The sequence below is a fragment of the Centrocercus urophasianus genome, unplaced genomic scaffold (assembly GCF_019232065.1).
Source record: "Centrocercus urophasianus isolate 14NV4802_14NV808 unplaced genomic scaffold, USGS_Curo_1.0 seq_10, whole genome shotgun sequence".
NCBI lineage: Eukaryota > Metazoa > Chordata > Aves > Galliformes > Phasianidae > Centrocercus > Centrocercus urophasianus.
The window spans coordinates 76,292,233-76,309,342 of record NW_024884142.1 but is presented as its reverse complement, the minus strand read 5'-3'; the positions used below and the strand labels follow the sequence as shown (position 1 = coordinate 76,309,342).

The 17,110-nt window shown below is 42.2% G+C and overlaps 1 protein-coding gene across 1 annotated transcript; it reads left to right on the top strand.

Annotated features, from left to right (window-relative positions):
• Positions 1-174: 174 nt before the first annotated feature.
• On the top strand, positions 175-17,097 carry SUPT7L (SPT7 like, STAGA complex subunit gamma). Its single transcript, XM_042823168.1, has 4 exons — positions 175-994; positions 8,236-8,560; positions 10,499-10,736; positions 15,448-17,097. The coding sequence occupies exons 1-4, from the start codon at positions 582-584 to the stop codon at positions 15,708-15,710; spliced, it is 1,239 nt and encodes a 412-aa protein (XP_042679102.1). The 5' UTR covers positions 175-581; the 3' UTR covers positions 15,711-17,097.
• Positions 17,098-17,110: the final 13 nt, after the last annotated feature.

The window sequence follows — 17,110 nt, the reverse complement described above, 5'->3', positions numbered from 1 at the left end:
GAAGGGCGCGGCTCTGCGGTTCGCACCGTCGCCTCGGCCACGGCTGGGGGTAGCGCGAGGGACGAGACCGGCGGGGGTGGGCGGGAGGATAACGGGGAAGGGTGGCGGCGGCCGTCGGAGCTCCTTGCGGGAGCGCGGCTGCTGCGGGGTGCCGCGTTTGGCGGCGGACCTAAGCCGAGTTCCGGTAGGGAGGAGGGGAGCGCGGTACGGCGGGGCCGAGTTTGCGGCCTTCCCCTCCGCCGAGTTTCCCGGCACCAGTCAGAGCCCTGATCGCTGTGCGGGGCTGTGGCGCAGCGCCGTTCTGCTTAAAGTCGTTCCCTCCTCGCTGCTGCTTTGCTTTCTTCTTTCCCCCTTAGGAGAAGCAGCTGTGCGATCTGTTGCACGGACTTTGCATCCTGATGCTGTCTTGAAAGCTGGGTTTCTCACGGTGACTTCGGAAGAGTGTTCTTGCCGTCGGTTATTTGCGCTGTTCCGAGGCTGGCACCAATCTGTTGCTGCCCAAAGCTGAGAGTTTCTCCCCACGGCTTGTACTGCAGTGTTTGGGAGCCTTCCCGGTGCCGTGAGGACGATCCTGTGTCACAATGCTGCGCTACTGGGGCGAGATCCCGGTGCCATCCAACCAGGCCAACCGCAGCTCTTTTGACCTGCTGCAGCGGGAGTTCCGCACGGTGGAGGTGCAGGACCCTCCTTTGCACCAGCCATCAGCCAACAAACCACGGCCCACCACCATGCTGGATGTCCCCTCCGAGCCCTGCAGCCTCACCATCCACACCATTCAGCTCATCCAGCACAACCGGCGGCTGCGCAGCCTCATCGCCATGGCCCAGGCACAAAACCAGCAGCAAGCAGAGGGCATCAAGACAGAAGACAACGAACCTCTGCCCTCTCGTCCAGCCTCGCCGCCTCTCCCCGATGACCTGCTTCCTCTGGACAGCAAGCCCCCCAAAATGCCATTCCAGCTGAGGCACAGTGACCCAGAGAGTGATTTCTACAGGTGTGTGGTATTTCCTTGGCTTCTTTCAAGTTGGAAATTATGAAAAATTTCTTCTCAGAAGGATCAGTGAAGTGTTGGAACGAGGCTGCCTAGGGAGGTGGTAGAGTCATCGCCATCCTTGGAGGTGTTGAAGAAATATGCGGATGTGGCAGTGAGGGACATGGCTCATGGGCATGGTGATGTTGGGTTGGTGGTTGGACTGGCTGACCCTAGAGGACTTTCCAACCTTAATGATTCTACGAATCCTGTCTGCAGGACAGCTGAGTGTTCTTAAATATATATGTTGTTTTGTCAATTCCCTAAGGCTGATGAATTGTATGAAAAGAATAAAATAGGCCTAGGAACAGAAAGATTGAGATGCACGCAACATACAGTTTGTTTAAAACAAATGTGTCTTTGCTTTCTGTCTATAAAATGCAGATGTGTAGTGCTGATTTCTGTCTCATTAGCACTCAGCTTAATGGTTGTTTTGCCATCTTCAATGGTATTTTGATAAAGCTAGTTATTGAATGCGAAGTCTTTTATGTTTAGGTCACTTACTATTAGACTGTCTGTATTCTGACAATTCAGAAGATACACAGCTGGGTGTTGGCCCTTTAGGTTCTGAGAATATGCTTTGTTAATTAGTAACTTGTAAGATTTCAGTGCCCAAGGATGAATGGTGTTGCCATCTCATCCTACTGTCAGTGTTTGTAGCCTGGTCAGAGATGGCAGTGAGTGCTGGTGAAGGTATTTCCTGTCTCTTCAATGCTGGTTCCACCTGCCAAGGACTTGAGGAAATAGAAAGGAAGGTTGCATTGCTCCTTTGCAACTGATCTTTGTTTACACGATATTGCCACCTCCTCCTTGCCAACCCTCTGATGAACACTACATTCACACGGAGTTGCTCCGTTTTTTGCAGGATCTCATGGTACCTCTTAGACCGTGCATTTAAATTCAGAGGTTAATCCTCACTGTTCTTAAGGCTGCTCCAATAAATGTGATATAGGAGAAAACAATATCTTTCATTTATTTTCAAATGTGGAAAACTTACATCCATGAAATATAGTTGGTTAAACGTGTCAGATCTTTTATGGCCTGGATTTTTTTATTGAAAGATGTTCCTTTTGGTAACATTGTCTCTCTGCATAGTGGAGCCAGACTTTAGTGCTGTTTTTGGAGGAACATTATGTCCTGGTTTCAGTTGGGATAACAATTTGAATATTTCAAACTTGAATTCCTGTAGTATTCCTGAGTGAATTGCCATCTGGTTCTGGTGATTTGCAACTGTTGATGTTACAGTTCTTGGAATACACAATAGGGGATTAACGTTTTATTTTGGCTGGTATAGAAACAGAAGGTAACCCTAAATTATCACCTTCATCCTTCTGGGATGAAATAAAGTGATTTGCCTGAAGGGATGAGGGGATATCCCATGTGTATAAGCTTGAGCCCTGTGCCTCCTGCTCCTTATTGCGTTACGGTTTGTAGAGCTGAAGTAGCCTTGCGTACCTTGCAGTCTTCTGTGCTGACCTTTCTAATGCCTTTCGCTGTAACTTTAAATTTTCAGTGGCCCTAACCGTGGTTTGGGGGCCGCTTTGCCCTTTTATTGTCCCTTGGGAGTCTCCGAGGTGCTGGTAAACAAATGTTATTTAACAGTCAACCACATGGGGGAGTTTAAGGACTAGATTGCAATAAGTAGATGGGCGGTTTGGAAATGGAGCACTTTGTGGCCGACTGATTTAGTGTGAGCCGTGGTACAGAGTAGAATTTAACTGTATGCCTGCTAAACCAAACACATTTCTGCTTTTCCAGGAGGCAAGCTTTTGGTTTGCTGTTGCATATTTGCTGTTTAAAGCAAATGACCTACAAGATTTGTCAGTGCTTGTTTTTAGTGGGTAAAACAATCAAGGGAGGGACCGTTCTTCTTTTTGCCAAAACATGATATTGCTTGGTTTTATGATGCCTTTTGTGTGTCATTGCCAGAGCTACAGTGTTAGACTAAATGCATATTTTAGTTTCATTTTCTTTAGTAGTAACTTTGGTCTCAGAAGTAGTGTGTAGGTATGTTTGTCCTTAGGAAGAAAGGAAGAGAGGCCAGCCTGAATTAGGCCACAAGTTTCTTTAATATAGCCGTGTTCTCTTCTATTTCCCTATTATTCATTTTTTCCTTTGAGCTCACAGCCTTGTCTTTTATTTCAACAATGTTAACCTCTTGGTTAATTTTTTTTTCTTCTTTTTTTTTTTGTAGCACATTCTGCCCCACACCGTACCTGTAATCCCTTTTTCCACATCCCTTTTGTGGTGAGGAGGAGGCAGAACCTAATTTACTGCTACTTTTCAGTTTTCTGGCCTTTTCAACCCCTTTCAGAAATCTGTGCCAGCAAGAAATTTCATTAGGACTCTGTTCATTTTCTGCATTTTTTTAGGCTGTAGATAAATATGTGGAAAAAAATATTTGACTCTGGCACAGATCCTTGAGGAATGCCCTTAGCTTTCCAATGTAGATCTCTTATATACTTGCTTGTCAATGGCTTTGGAGGGCTGTGGAAGGCTTGTGAAGCAGGTTTTCCACTTACAGGAGCTGTCTGGAGTCTTTCTGAAGGTATCCTATTTACCCATCTGTCCTCTAACTCTGTTCTTATCATTTCTGTGAATTTTCCTGATGTACCAGAATAGTACAGGCTTACCAGCCTGTAGTTTTTCATATTTTTTTTTTCCCCCTGAATACATTGAAAGAGTATTATCACATTTCCTACCTTCTGGTTCTCATGGGCCATGGCACCTTAAAGCAAGAGGTGATTCACCACAGCTATTCAGATGTTTCATCCCTGAATTCCTGTAGTATTCCTGGGTGGATTGCCATCTGGTCCTGGTGATTTGCAACTGTTGATGGAATACACGAATACACCGTTCTTGGAATACACGATAGGAGATTAACATTTGATTTTGGCTGGTATGGAAACAGATGGTAAATTCAAAGCATAGTTGATGAGGAATAAGTAAGGAACTGTAAACTTACAACTGCCATTTCAACAGGAGATTTTTACCATAATATGGCTGTTAGCACTTCCTTCCTCTCTGTTCAGCTTCCCCCTGTTAATATGGATCCATTGTCGAAAGAAGCCTAACTTACTAATTATACTGCTCTCCAGAGGATTTTGTGTGTGTGTGTGTGTGTGTACATGGTTGCTTTCTTAACGGATTTCTCTGTCATTCTCTCATGTGTGTTCCTGACCGCATCACGTTTGCGCTTTGTATTGAACTGAGAGTTGAACTGCGAGCTCGCAATGGGATGAGAGCTCATGGCAGAAGGTCTAATAGTTAAATGTTTGTACAGAAGTAGGGAAGTGCATGTTGGTGGGATAGCAGGGTTAGCGTTGAGGGGGATTTGGAGTAGTAGAAATCAGAGCAGGCAGAACATGCTTAGCCTGTTGGATAAAGCATTGCAGTTCCACCTCCTAAACTTTATGGCATTCTGCATTGTCCCACTGGGACCCAATTTATTTTCCAAATGTTAGCTATTACCTGTTGCCATTATCTACTGAACAGTTTCTGTATATACCTGGGCATCCTCCTGCAGGCAAAGCAGAGCTATTTGAAAATAGGCTTACTCAGGATGAGGCAGAAAGAAGTCCTTTCCCAAAAGGAAGCTTATTTTTCATTTTGAATTGGTGTTTTTGTTCACCAATACGCTCTGATTAGTATAATCTCTTTTTTTTCCCCCAATGTTGTCCTTACTTTATCGTGTTGGGAAAAATGGCTTGATGCACCTAATTTGGTAGAAATTCAACTCTACGATGAAATGTTTCCTAAAACTAATGTGTTCATAAGAAAACAATCCCTCCCTCCATCTGCCACTAGCTTATGCTCTCCTATGTGGGAGAAGAGCACTTCAGTCCATTACAGCAGGTGAGTAAACCTCAGCTGTTGATGTTTGTACTGCCTCAGCCCGAACACTTTCCCCGAGGTGGCGCAGCAAATGGACCATAAGCTCTCCTTTCCTTTCAGAAAAAAGTCTTTACAGGAGAGGAGCTGGGGTGAATGCACTGTGGTGCTCTGGGGGCTGGCCGTGTGTCATGTTAACTGGCTGAGGAAACGAGCCTTTTGTGAGTTCTGAAACCTTATGAATAATGAAAATGAGCCCAATTGGTGTAAACTGCTCATTTTTTCTCGTGTGTTGGTGTAAAGTTCTGCATGTTGCACATTGGTTGGTAGCAGTAGAAGAGGGCTCAGCTTTTGGACGTGATGAATTTGTTGTATCTTGGCAGGTTGATTTCTGTCTGGAATGTCATCTGGTGTTAGTGACCCATGGAAATGGTCATGGAAATTTGGGAATATGAAACTGAACAGTGAGAAGGTGGCCAGTGTTTGTGATAAGTTTCATACTGTATCCTCCATAGGGATGATCACCTCCAAGTCATAGGCCTACCTGCTGGTCTTGTTAATCTCTAGGCTTGGTTTCAGGTGGCAGCTAGATGAAGAGCCTTTTGGTAAAGCAGCAAGTACTGCAGAGAATGGCATGCTACATGGTAGTATTTGGGGAGCTGCTCGTGGAGCTGTTGGGCATCTGGATGAGATCTAAGACCAGTGCACTTTACCTGTGATGACTGGAGGAAAGAAGTTTGCTGGGAAGACTTGGCATTAGCTGTTCTCAACTTAAATGTGTCTCTATGCCTATTTCTGTTTATTTTTCATCTTATTAGATGGTACCTGCAAGTTAAAGGAGATGAAGGAAAAAAGATATTGTTGTTTTCTGTTAATGTCTATAGCAATGTTTCTTTTTTTTTTTTTTTCCTGTCTAATCAGGTTTTTAATCATCTTCCCTTTATTGTTTGCCGTGGAAAACAGGAAATCAAAGGAAGGAAAAATAAGAAAAACAAAACAAAATTGATTGACCTTAGCAAGAACAAGAAGTGGGGAGTTGGATTTGAGTACAGTACCTGAAATTTCTTTTCTCTCTGTCTTTAATTGATTAGACTTCAAGTTGATTATATCCCTTTCAGCACAGTGACCTAGCTGCATTTTAATGCTGGCAATTAGTTTCTTCTCCTCTAGGAATTTAAAAGAGCTATGACATTCTGTGCTGCTTCCTGAACAGTGATATGCATTCCTATATGCATATTCACTTCAGAATTGGCTGAATATTCTGCTTGGGCTGCCACATTCTGTGTCTAGCGCTTAAGTTTGCCCATAATGCTTTGTATGACTGACAAACCATCAGTAGCAGCTATTTGCTTCTGTATTAATTGTAAACTAGTGTTTAATGTTTTTGGTACCAGTTTTGGTACCGTTTTGGTACCAAAATCCTTTCTTAGGCGCACATTTTGATGGCTGCTTTCCAGTTGTTTTTCTTTCTTCCCCCTCCCACTCTGCCCCCCCCCTCCCTCACATCCCTTTTTTCCCTTTTTTTTTCTTTCTTTGTTGTTGTTGTTGTAACCTCCTTTTCCCAGCACTGTATGAGTTGTACAGCTCTTTGTAAGCTGCAGAAATCTGTCCCTGAGAGATGGAGGGCATAGTTAGGGAGATGTAAAAACAGCACAGATGACACTTGGTTTAGAAGGGTACTGATGAGCTTTTAATTCATTTTGTCAGAGCACCGGCTGTTTTCTTTCCTTAGTACTCACATAATTGAGTAGGAAACTGGGATGTGAGTCATTTTCCAGCAATTAATGGCTGGGATGAATCCATGACCTGAGATCCACATGCTGTTCTTAATATCCACTTAGTAATATCGGCACCTGCAGCTCTTAATATAGTGTGCTTGCCACCCCTCTGCCTCTTTACTTGAATAAGCAGAAAGTGTTGAGCTGAGCTGGTTCTTTAAAATGAACCTCTGGGCTTTGGTTCTCATAGCTCTGAGCTTAACCTCCCATTGTCAGTTCTCTGTAATGTTATCTTTTCCTACTGCTATGTTTCAGTATGGGTCAGTTCTGAGGATCAGCGGGAGCTGTGGCTCTGTGACCCAGTGTCTCAGTGAGAATGAAAGATTCTCAATGGCTTGTTGGAGAAGCAGAATAGTGAGAATTTTACCAAGACTACTGCTGCCTTCTATGTAAATCATTGGTGTTGTTTAATCAGGTCTTGTTACTGGAGAGGTTGTGTGCAAATAGTGTATGGAGAGTGAGACAAAGTCTCAGAGTGGGCTGAATGAGATGTTGGAAGAAATTGATCAGAAACAAATGAAGGGTGAAATTGCTAGCTTTCTTCAGCCATTGATTCCGAATGGAGTGGAAGAAAGTAAATAAACACCGTACTTAGCAAAAGGATACTTGATTTTTGACATCAGCAGCTGAGGATTGTTATGGGTGAATAAATGGCATACGTTTAATTGTGAGTTTAGAAATATGATAGAAGTGTGTTTACATTTCTTGTTAAAACTTCTCCTAGCTCATCTTCTTTGTTTCCTACGTGGAATATCTGTTTGTTATCACACTATGTTGAAAAATTTGGTTGCTTGACTGTAACTGAATGATTTGGGAAGTGCTCATGTCAGTTGTGCTGTCTCCTGTGTCCTACATTGTCACATATTCCTGCTTAGCAGAACAGAGAAGAGAGGTCTCAGGCCCAAGGCCAAGGAATGCTGCTTTCAGGGCAGAAGCTCTGCAGGCTTCCTGGGAGGCTTTGTGTTTACTTGCTGTGTCACAAGTTGGGATACCTAGTTCTCTGTCACGCTCTGTGATTACTGGGAGTAAGGATATGGAAGTGGCCTTTCTGGCCACAGTGTAGCTTTATGAGATGTTCCCATTTCTGACTTTTTATGTGTGTCTTGTGCATTACAAATTCAAATCTTGTCTATCCCAGAAGCCTTTGTATCTGACTATTAGGCCTATGACATCAGAGATAATAAGGAAAAGAAATGTAATTAACTGAGAGGGGAAATGATTTGCATTTGTTATTTAAAATGCCTTTCTTTGTTGTTTGTGTCAAGTACCCGTTTAATTCACCTCTCTAGGAGAAAAGCTCTTTGGTGGGAAGGGAGTTGCTTAAGGATTCAGAAGATTTGCATCCCACACTTATGAATCACCCAAGGATTCTTATGGCATTAAAAGTGAAAATGGGACTCAGTAGCACTGATTTTGTGGGAAAGGGAAGGAAAGTTGATAAACCTGTGCTAGATGTATTCTTATGTAATGGAGAAACTGTGGTGAGCTCCAAACAACTTGCTTTCCCTCTGTAGATCATATTGAAAATATGTTTTGAACTGATAAATCATTTGAGTTTTTGCAGATGTGCTCTTTTTCTCCTTTCTGCTTTTTTAGAGGAAAAGGGGAGCCCGTGACTGAGCTGAGTTGGTCCTCCTGTCGGCAGCTTCTCTACCAGTCAATGGCCACTATCCTGGCTCACACGGGCTTTGACTGTGCCAACGAGAGTGTCCTGGAGACCCTGACAGACATAGCCCACGAGTACTGCTTGAAGTTCACCAAACTGCTACGCTTTGCTGTGGATCGAGAAGCCCGACTGGGGCACACCCCTTTCCCAGACGTCATGGAGCAGGTGTTTCATGAAGTGGGCATTGGCAGCGTGCTCTCACTGCAGAAGTTCTGGCAGCACCGCATTAAGGATTATCACAGCTATATGCTTCAGGTGAGAGGAGCAGCGGTGAGTGGGCAGCATGGCTCAGTTGTTTGTTCCCTTAACATTATGGAGGTTTTCCAATTAGAAAACCTCATGGTATGGAGAAGAGTCACAAAGGAAAGGGGAAATAGGCTTTTTTGGCGGAGATGACTTATTTGTGTCCCCACAGAGGCTGAGTGCTGTGTTGATAGTTTGGGTTTAAGGGGAGGCCCCCAGCTGTGTGATGACCCAAAGTCAAAGTAAAGTCAGTAATGACAGATTAACTGAACTTTTTGCTTTAAAGGGATGTTTGGCTGCTTACCAGTTCATAAATAAAGGGAGCAAATGAGCAAAAATTACTTAGCTGTACAATGGCTTGTTTTGGCATTAGCAAGGGGTGGCTTGCTTAAGCAATTAGAGAATAAGACTAATACTGTACTGATATGAGTTATTTAACAAGATTATCTATAGGGAACTGTATTTCTGTGGTGAAAGGTGAGGAATTGTTAAATCTCCTGGGAATGAGAGGTGCCATGTAAATGTAGGTTGTATGAGTAAGGGCATAGTTTTTTTTGGTCCATATATTCTGTGGAATTGAATGTGTGTTTTATTTGAGTGACAGAAGAGCTTCAGGAATGCAAGAGTTGATGCGGGAACTTTATTCAAACTCATCAAAAACTGAGATTTGAATCAAGGAGGTGGCCTGTGACCAAAGGCAAAACCTACTACAAATCATCTTTCTCTTCCTCATTGTCATGCTGTTTGAGAGTGCTAGTTGACTCACCTTGGGGCAGCTGCTTGTGCTTCTTCCTATCCCATGGTTGTCACCTTGTGTATTACAGAGGTAGCATAAATCAGAAACACCTATAACTACATGTAGTATGTAAATTGTGATGGACTCTGGCTTGTGCATAAAAATAGCATCATCAAGATTTGTCCTCATTAAAAGTGTTTTTGTTCCAAAGGACTGATTGCATGATTGCATTAGTTAAAAGATACTCTTGTGTTGTTGGGCATTTATTTATTTATTTATTGTCCTCCCTGGTTTGAAGGGCTGTGAAGCTGCTTGTAGTTAATGTTTGCATCCTGATACCTAGATGTTGTTTCTTTCTGGAATTCAGGTTTTCTGTAGCTGATGTAATTCATCCCACAGCCATTTGTTGTCTTTCTTATTGTGGTTTTAATATAGGCTAAGGTCCATGCTAACCCTGTGTTTAGAAACTTGTCTAGAAGGGGGAAATAAGTTCTGATGTTATTTTTCTTTCTTCTTGTTTAAGAAGGCTTTGGGCTTTTCCTGAACACAGTTGACTGAACATTGGGATTCAAGTGGTACAAACCAGTACTTGTTACAAGCAGACTAAATCTGGAAGTCTTAATTTAATTGCTTACAGTTTTAACACTTCTAGAAGCAAGGAGATTGTTCCAAATCTCATTCCTGCATTTCAGTGGTCTGGAGAAAAATGTTTTTTTTTTTTTTTTTTTTTTGCTATGAATCTCATTGAGGGTAACCAGGCTTTGCTAGTGATGACTATAGAACCTAATGAATTTCTGATCTTGTTTCTTAATGCTGAAGTAAGTTTTAGTACTGATAGACAGAAAAACCTTAGAGGTACAACCGAAGAATAAAACTGAAGTACTTCTGTCTTGATTTTTTTCCTCTGCTTAAATTTCTGGGCCTCATAGTTTCTGTCTGTGAAATAAATCTGCTCGTGTATATCAAGCAGATGTGTTAAGGAATTAAGCCTTCTTTTAAAGTTCCTTGATAAGGGTAGAAGGTTTCCTTAAAGGGGGAAAGGATCTTTTTTTTTTTTTCCTGTAGCTGACGACTCTGTACTTGTTCAGCCACATCAGACAATAATACTCAAGTGGAAAGCACACTGCAATGTAACTGTCATCAAAGTCTCTGAAATCACTGTGACCTTTCCTGTCTCTCTTTTTTTTTTTTCTATCTTCCCTGATCTTTGACAGGTTAGCAAGCAGCTCTCTGAAGAGTATGAGAAGATTGTCAACCCTGAAAAGGCAGCAGAAGACACAAAGCCTGTGAAGATTAAGGAGGAGCCTGTTAGTGATATCACTTTCCCCATAAGTGAGGAGCTGGAAGGAGATCTTGCTTCTGGTGACCAGTCTTTGCCTGTTGGAGTTCTCGGAGCTCAAAGTGAGAGATTCTCTGCAAATTTGGAAGTAGAAGCTTCCCCACAGACTTCAGGTAGTTGCTTGTTGTTACTACTACAAACAGTCCCTCATCTGTTCCGTGTGATCAGGTAGTGACAGGACAAGAGGGAACAGTTTCAAACAAAAAAAAGGGGAAATTTAGATAAGATGTTAAGAGGAAATTCTTCACTAAGAGGATGGTGAGGTACTGGAACAAATTGCCTATGGGTGCTCCATTCCTGGTGGTGGTTAAGGCTGGCTTGGATGGATCTTTGAGTAACCTGGTCTAATGGAATGTGCCCTGTCTGTGGCAGGGAGTTTGGAACTAGATGATCTTTGACGTTGCTTCCAAGCCAAATCATTTCTCCTGAAGAGCACAAAATGGTTTGTTTATATGGTGCTTATTTTTAGGGGATGGTCGTTCTTGGCTTTGTTACTGGTAGCTGTGAGCACTGGAGTCTTTCTCCCAGTCTGATGTAAGGAAGACAGAAATAACCAGAGTTTTATTCTTACTCCTACTCAGGAAGAAAAGGAGTGCAGGTGTGGTCTTCTTTGTTTCTTTGTTTTAGTTTGGTTTTGTACTTTTTTTTCTGAGTAGTCTGGAATTCTTGTCCAGAGTTTCGTGTTACTGAGATGTTGAAGGCTATGTTCCTTGTGACTAAAGTCAGGACTCTGTGTAGGCACTGAATGAGTTTGGAAAATACTGATGACTCTTGTGCAGACTTCTGTATTTGGAAGACATCCTGGTAGTCACAGCCATTGCTTTATGAAAGTTTATCATTGATTTAAGTGAACTGTACTTGTGGGAGTCTCTTGTCCTCTTGCAAGTTTCTTGAAAGCCTGCTGTAGTTAGCTGCCACCACGGCAGTGAAACAATGAGTGGATTTGTTATGGAGTCTGTCCTCTGTTTCTCAAAGTCATCCCTGTGTGTTGGCACTGGAGCATGCTGGTGGCTGACACTAAACAGTCTGCTGCTGCTGTACCGTTTCTGTGTCTATATAGGCCAATTTTATTCTCTGCACCTTCTGATAGCACTGAGTTTTACAGAAAGTGAAGTCAACATTCTTTCCTCAAAAAACAAATGGTGTTTTTTTGGTGGGTTTTTTTTTTTTTTGGTAGAACCTTCTGAGCTTTACCAGTCTTTGCAATAATAAATGTTTCCCTTAAAAATCTGGTTTAAAAACAATGAAATATTAACCTTAACATATGTATTATGTATTGAGGGCAGAGTGTACCTCTCAGTTCCTTAGCTTTTTTAAAAAATAGTATATTCTGTTGAATTAAAAAAAAAAAAAAAAAAGAAACAAACAGGAGCAACAACACAGAACATCCACAGATCCATCTGTTGTGTTTCTAAAAGCTTACATTGTTTTCCATTATACTTCTGAGATGTGAAGCACTCACGTTTTTGCAGAAGAAAGAATAGCAGGTTCTTCTGGCCCATCTGGGGTTGCAAGTGTTTCATCTGAAAAGTTTGGTATAGCATCTACCACTTGAGACTCAGAGGTTAGCACGCTAGCTGTATATTAAATGTCTTTTGCCTCTCTGATACCGAATTGATGTTTTCTAATTAAGAATACAAGTGCTCTGTTCCTCTCTGAAAATCCCTCTTCACTTCACAAGGGTCTTTGGAAGTCTGTTAAGAAGTCCCAGTCTAGAAATGGGCAGGCTGGAGAGTGTAATATCACCAGATGTGAGAGAAAGCTGCTGCAATTAGGACACAATCAGCTCAAATATTCAGCGCAAGTGTGAGACCTGTAGAGAGGGCAGCAGTGCAACGGTGTCAGACGGCAGCATGTCCTTTCAGCCTTCTCTGTTCTGCATGTGTTTTTGCTTATGCCAGAGGTTACAGCTGTGGGCTAGCTGCTTAATTTCAGTGCAGCTGGAGAAATAGAGGCCAAATTGGAGATCTTGTTCCTCCACCCAGATAGACAAATGAGGATTAGCTCATTTGTAAAGTACTTGGAAGCTGAAGTGCTTTGAAGATGAAATGTGCAGTGTCACCGCTTAAGTACTGTTAGTCCTTGGTGACACTCTTGATGACAGATAGTAGAGCTGAAGGGAATAAGGTTGAGCAATGCAGAGCAATTGATGAAAGAAAGAAACAATAAGTTTAGTGAGCACCTTTGATTATAGTGCAGGCTGGAGCTGCAACTCTGTGGAAGTAACAGCATTTTAATGATGCGTCCACTGTTGTTGAGAGGAATACATTCACTTGTGGTTAACAGAAAAATAACTTTTCAATAAGGCAGCTGGACATCAGCAAGCACTTCAGCTCTGGCTCGCTGTCTGACTACTGAACTGATGCAGGTTGTGTTTTCTGCCCTTGTCACCTAAGCCCTGGTATGGGCTACATGGCTATTGAAAAGATTCCCAATCCATACATAAGAGAAAGTTCACAGTACAAACAAGTTGGAAGACTTGTTCTTGGTGTAACTAGTTGGTAGTGAGGGAATATTGATAGGCATATTTCAGTAACAGAGAATAGTAATGGTACATACGAGAGGTTTGGTTGTGATTTAAACAGTTGCAAAGCTTAATAAAACCTGGTTTCTTAGTTTGTGTTACTATCCGCATGAATTTAACCCCTCAAAAGAGGGATCAGATGTAAAGTGAGAGAAGATTTTAGGCTTTGGTAAGATTTGGGCTCATTATGTGCATGTCAGCAAGGGGCCCAATTAGTATGTTTTTAATAGGATTTTTGTCTCTTTTAAAACTTTAAATAAGAAGATATAATGCAATCTATAATTACTACTCTTGGGGACAAAGCATTTGCTGTTTTTAAGAAGCATGATTTCATAAGCTTAGAAAATCCTCAGTCTGCTCACAGTTTGCACACTAGTCCAAATGAAAAACAAAACAAACAGCAACACATTACACTAGCATGGATTGGCCTATCTTCCTCTGCAGGATGAATTAAAAATGGGAAGATTCCTTTTGAGTGTCTGTCTGGCCACCCATGTGATAAGAAGTCATTCATTGTTGCTGTCAAGTTACGTTCAAACAGGTTTTGGAGGAATTAAACATTTATGGCCTATGTTTTGAACCATACTGATGGCTTAGAAGGGGGTGGATTTATTAGTTGTTATCTGCAGTAAATGCCCTCCCTCAGATCTGTTACTCCTGTTAGAAGTTAGGAGAAAAGGGAGCATGCAAATGACACGGTGCAAAGATTTGCTTTGGATCACTAATCCAACTTTCACAAGCATCCTGAAGATGTTTGTGGTCCAAGATTTGAAAAGTTGTTACTAATTTTTTTCTTTTTTTTTTTTTTTTTTTTTTTTTTTTTTTTTTTTTTTTTTTTTTTACATTTACTATTAGGAAGCTCCACATCCATTCTGAGTTAAATAGTGCAAATCTGAGCAAGCTTGAAATACTGTAGCCTTACCATGACTAAACTATGTTACAATGGTGTTGATAAGGCTATATGCACTAAGAGTGCAGTGAGGGAGCAGGGAAGAGCAGGTTGAGTGTTAGGAAAAGTTAATTCTCTGAAAGCGTGGTCAGGCACTGCAATGGGCTGGGAGGTGGTGGAGTCACTGTCCCTGGAGGTGTTCAAGAAATGTTTAGGTGCTGTACTGAGGGACGTGGCTTAGTGGGGAGATATTGGTGATAGGTGGACGGTTGGAGTGGATGATCTTGGAGATCTTTTTCAACCATGGTGATTCTATGATTCTATGGTAGGAATCCAAGGAAGATTCTGCAAGTTAATTTAGATAAAATATTCAATGATTTTTTCTGTGTTTTAATGGAATTGTTTTAATCAGCCATTTAAAAAAAATCCATATGATTCCCTGGACTGTTTAACTTCCTTCTTTGTAAAATGACCTGGGACTCACCATGTACCTGTTTCCAGTCTCCAGCCTCCTTGCACAGATTTCCCCTATCTGAGAACAGCCGGGGTTTACCTTGACAGAATGGGAGGCAGTGAAAAGCAGTGCTTCCTATCAGCAGCTCCAGAGCCACAGCAGGACACACGGCTTTCACCCCTCTTGGTCCCTGGGTTGATGGCCGTCCCTGGCTGAAGCCATGTAGGCCTGGCTGCTGCTTGCAAGGAGGGGCCTGCATTGATTCTGATAACTGGATACAGGGCATGAGAAAACTGCACAAGGCTGTGTCAGGGGAGGTTCAGACAGGGTAATTGTTTTTACCATGAGAGTGGTCACATTCTGGAACAGACTTCCAAAAGAGGTGGCTGATGCTCAGTGCCTGTCAGTGTTCAGGGGTTGTTTGGATAATGTCCTCATTAATATACTTCAACTTTTAGCTAGCCGTGAAGAGGTCAAGTGGTTGGATCAGATGATCTTTAAAGGTCCCTTACAACCATTCTGTTCCATTCTAAGTCCTACTTGTACAGTGTATAGTCTATGTGCTGTTGGCATACTCATTGCTGCTGAGACACTCCTTCCTTGTTATTTCTAAGTTGTTATTTCTCATGAAAGAAGCCACACAGTGAATAGCATTGTATTTGCTCTGAAAGCATAGCATCATATTTTTTAGAGCTGGGATTACTGGGCTATTAAAAAAAAAAAACAAACAACAAGCTAACAGATTTTTTTTTTTTAATTTACTGTTTCACAAAAAAAAAAAAGCTGACAGATTTTTTTTTTCAATTTATTCTTTCACACTGGTTGGTTATTCTCCAGATAATTTCAGCTGTAGGTTTGCTTTTACTTCTTCACTGGTGCCACTGTGCCTTGCATCGGCTTACTGTTTGTAGTTTATTTTTTCACTTGGTTGTTAATGTATGCTTTTTCTTTCTCCAGGGGCTGAGGTAAATGCTTCCCCACTCTGGAACTTGGCACAGGTGAAAATGGAGCCACAGGAAAATGAGGAGGCCAATGTACATGGCCATGGAGTCCTAGGCAGTGATGTCTTTGAGGAGCCTATGTCAGGCATGAGCGAAGCTGGGATAGCACAGAGTCCCAATGGTTCTGAGAGCAGCTATGGTTCTCATTCTGCTGACAGTCTGATGGGATCCTCACCTGTCTTCAACCAGCGCTGCAAGAAAAAGATGAAGAAGATGTGAAGAGAGGGGGCCTTTTTATTTAGTTCTGATGGACTTGAAACAAACCAAGAGAGTTCTATGATGGCTGTGATGTATAAATGGGGCTGGCCCTGGTGTATGAGGAGGCTTGCATGAAATTGTTATGAGAGATTTGATGTGTAGTGCACTTCATCTCCCCTCATAGCTGGCTTCTGTGCTCCATCCTGCCTGACTCATGAGACTGAAGACAACTGGATGCATTTGATGGTGTCATGGCTTGCTTTGGCAGACTAATGAGGAAGTAACAAGTGGAAAACAGCCGTGAGGAGATTTGTTAAGTCACAGAATCATTGAATAATTTGGGTTGGAGCTTTCTAGTCCAGCCAAGGCAAATAGAACAGGTTTTCCAGGGCCTTGTCTCGTTGAGTTTTGAATATCTGCAAGAATGGTGAGTGAAAAAAGATGGTGAATGCTCTCTTGGCAACATTTGCCAGCATTTGACTACCCTCATAGGAAAAAGATTATTCTTACATCCGCTGGAATTTTCATGTTTCAACTTGTGTTCATTGTTTCATTTTCTATCACTGTTCATCTCTGAGTTCCGTCTGACTTTGTCTTCTCTAATCTGCATATGAAGTGGTTGTAGACAATGAGATCTCTCCTTAGCTTTTCCTCTTCTTATATCTGTAAAAACCAAGCTCCCTCAGCCTCTCCTTGCCTTGTGCTACAGTCCCCTACCCATCTCAGTGACTTTCCAACAAAATTGCTGCAGTGCCCTTATTGTAATAGGAACCGTGGAAGTGGATAACATCCTCCAGATAAGGTCTCACAAATACAATATAGAGAGAAATAATAATTTCAACATTCTGGCCACACAACTGCCAACTGTTGCAGGCAGCAAGACAGTCTCAAGTTGAGTAATTTTACTGGGGGAGAGCCTTCACTGATGATGATGGTCTAGCAAAGATGCTGGAGTGTGGCCTTACGGTGCCATCAGCTAGCTCCTTTGGTGCCTTCAGGTCCATCTTGTCTGTTTACATGGACTTGAGAACATCTAGCTGGCTGAAGTTCCTGCTAACTCATTCTTCCTTTGCTCTACATAATACCTTGTCCCCTTGCACTCTTCTAGTAGACCCAGGGGGGCAGACCTAAATAGTGAAAATGTATACTTGTGTTGAGTACATCAGTCTCAAATTGCAGCCTTTGTTTCCAGGTTGTCGAACAGCAAACCTGCATTTTCTTCAACCTTTCTTTTGCTTCCGTTGCACGTAGAAAAGCCCTTCTTCATATTTCTGTGTGTTTCAACTCCAGCTGAACTTTGCCTTCCCTAATTCTCTCCCTTCATGCTTGGACTGTGTCTTTACATCCCTCCTGGCCAGCCTATTCTCATTCCCATTTCTGTGTACATTTCTGTGTACATTTCTGTGTACATTTCTGTGTAC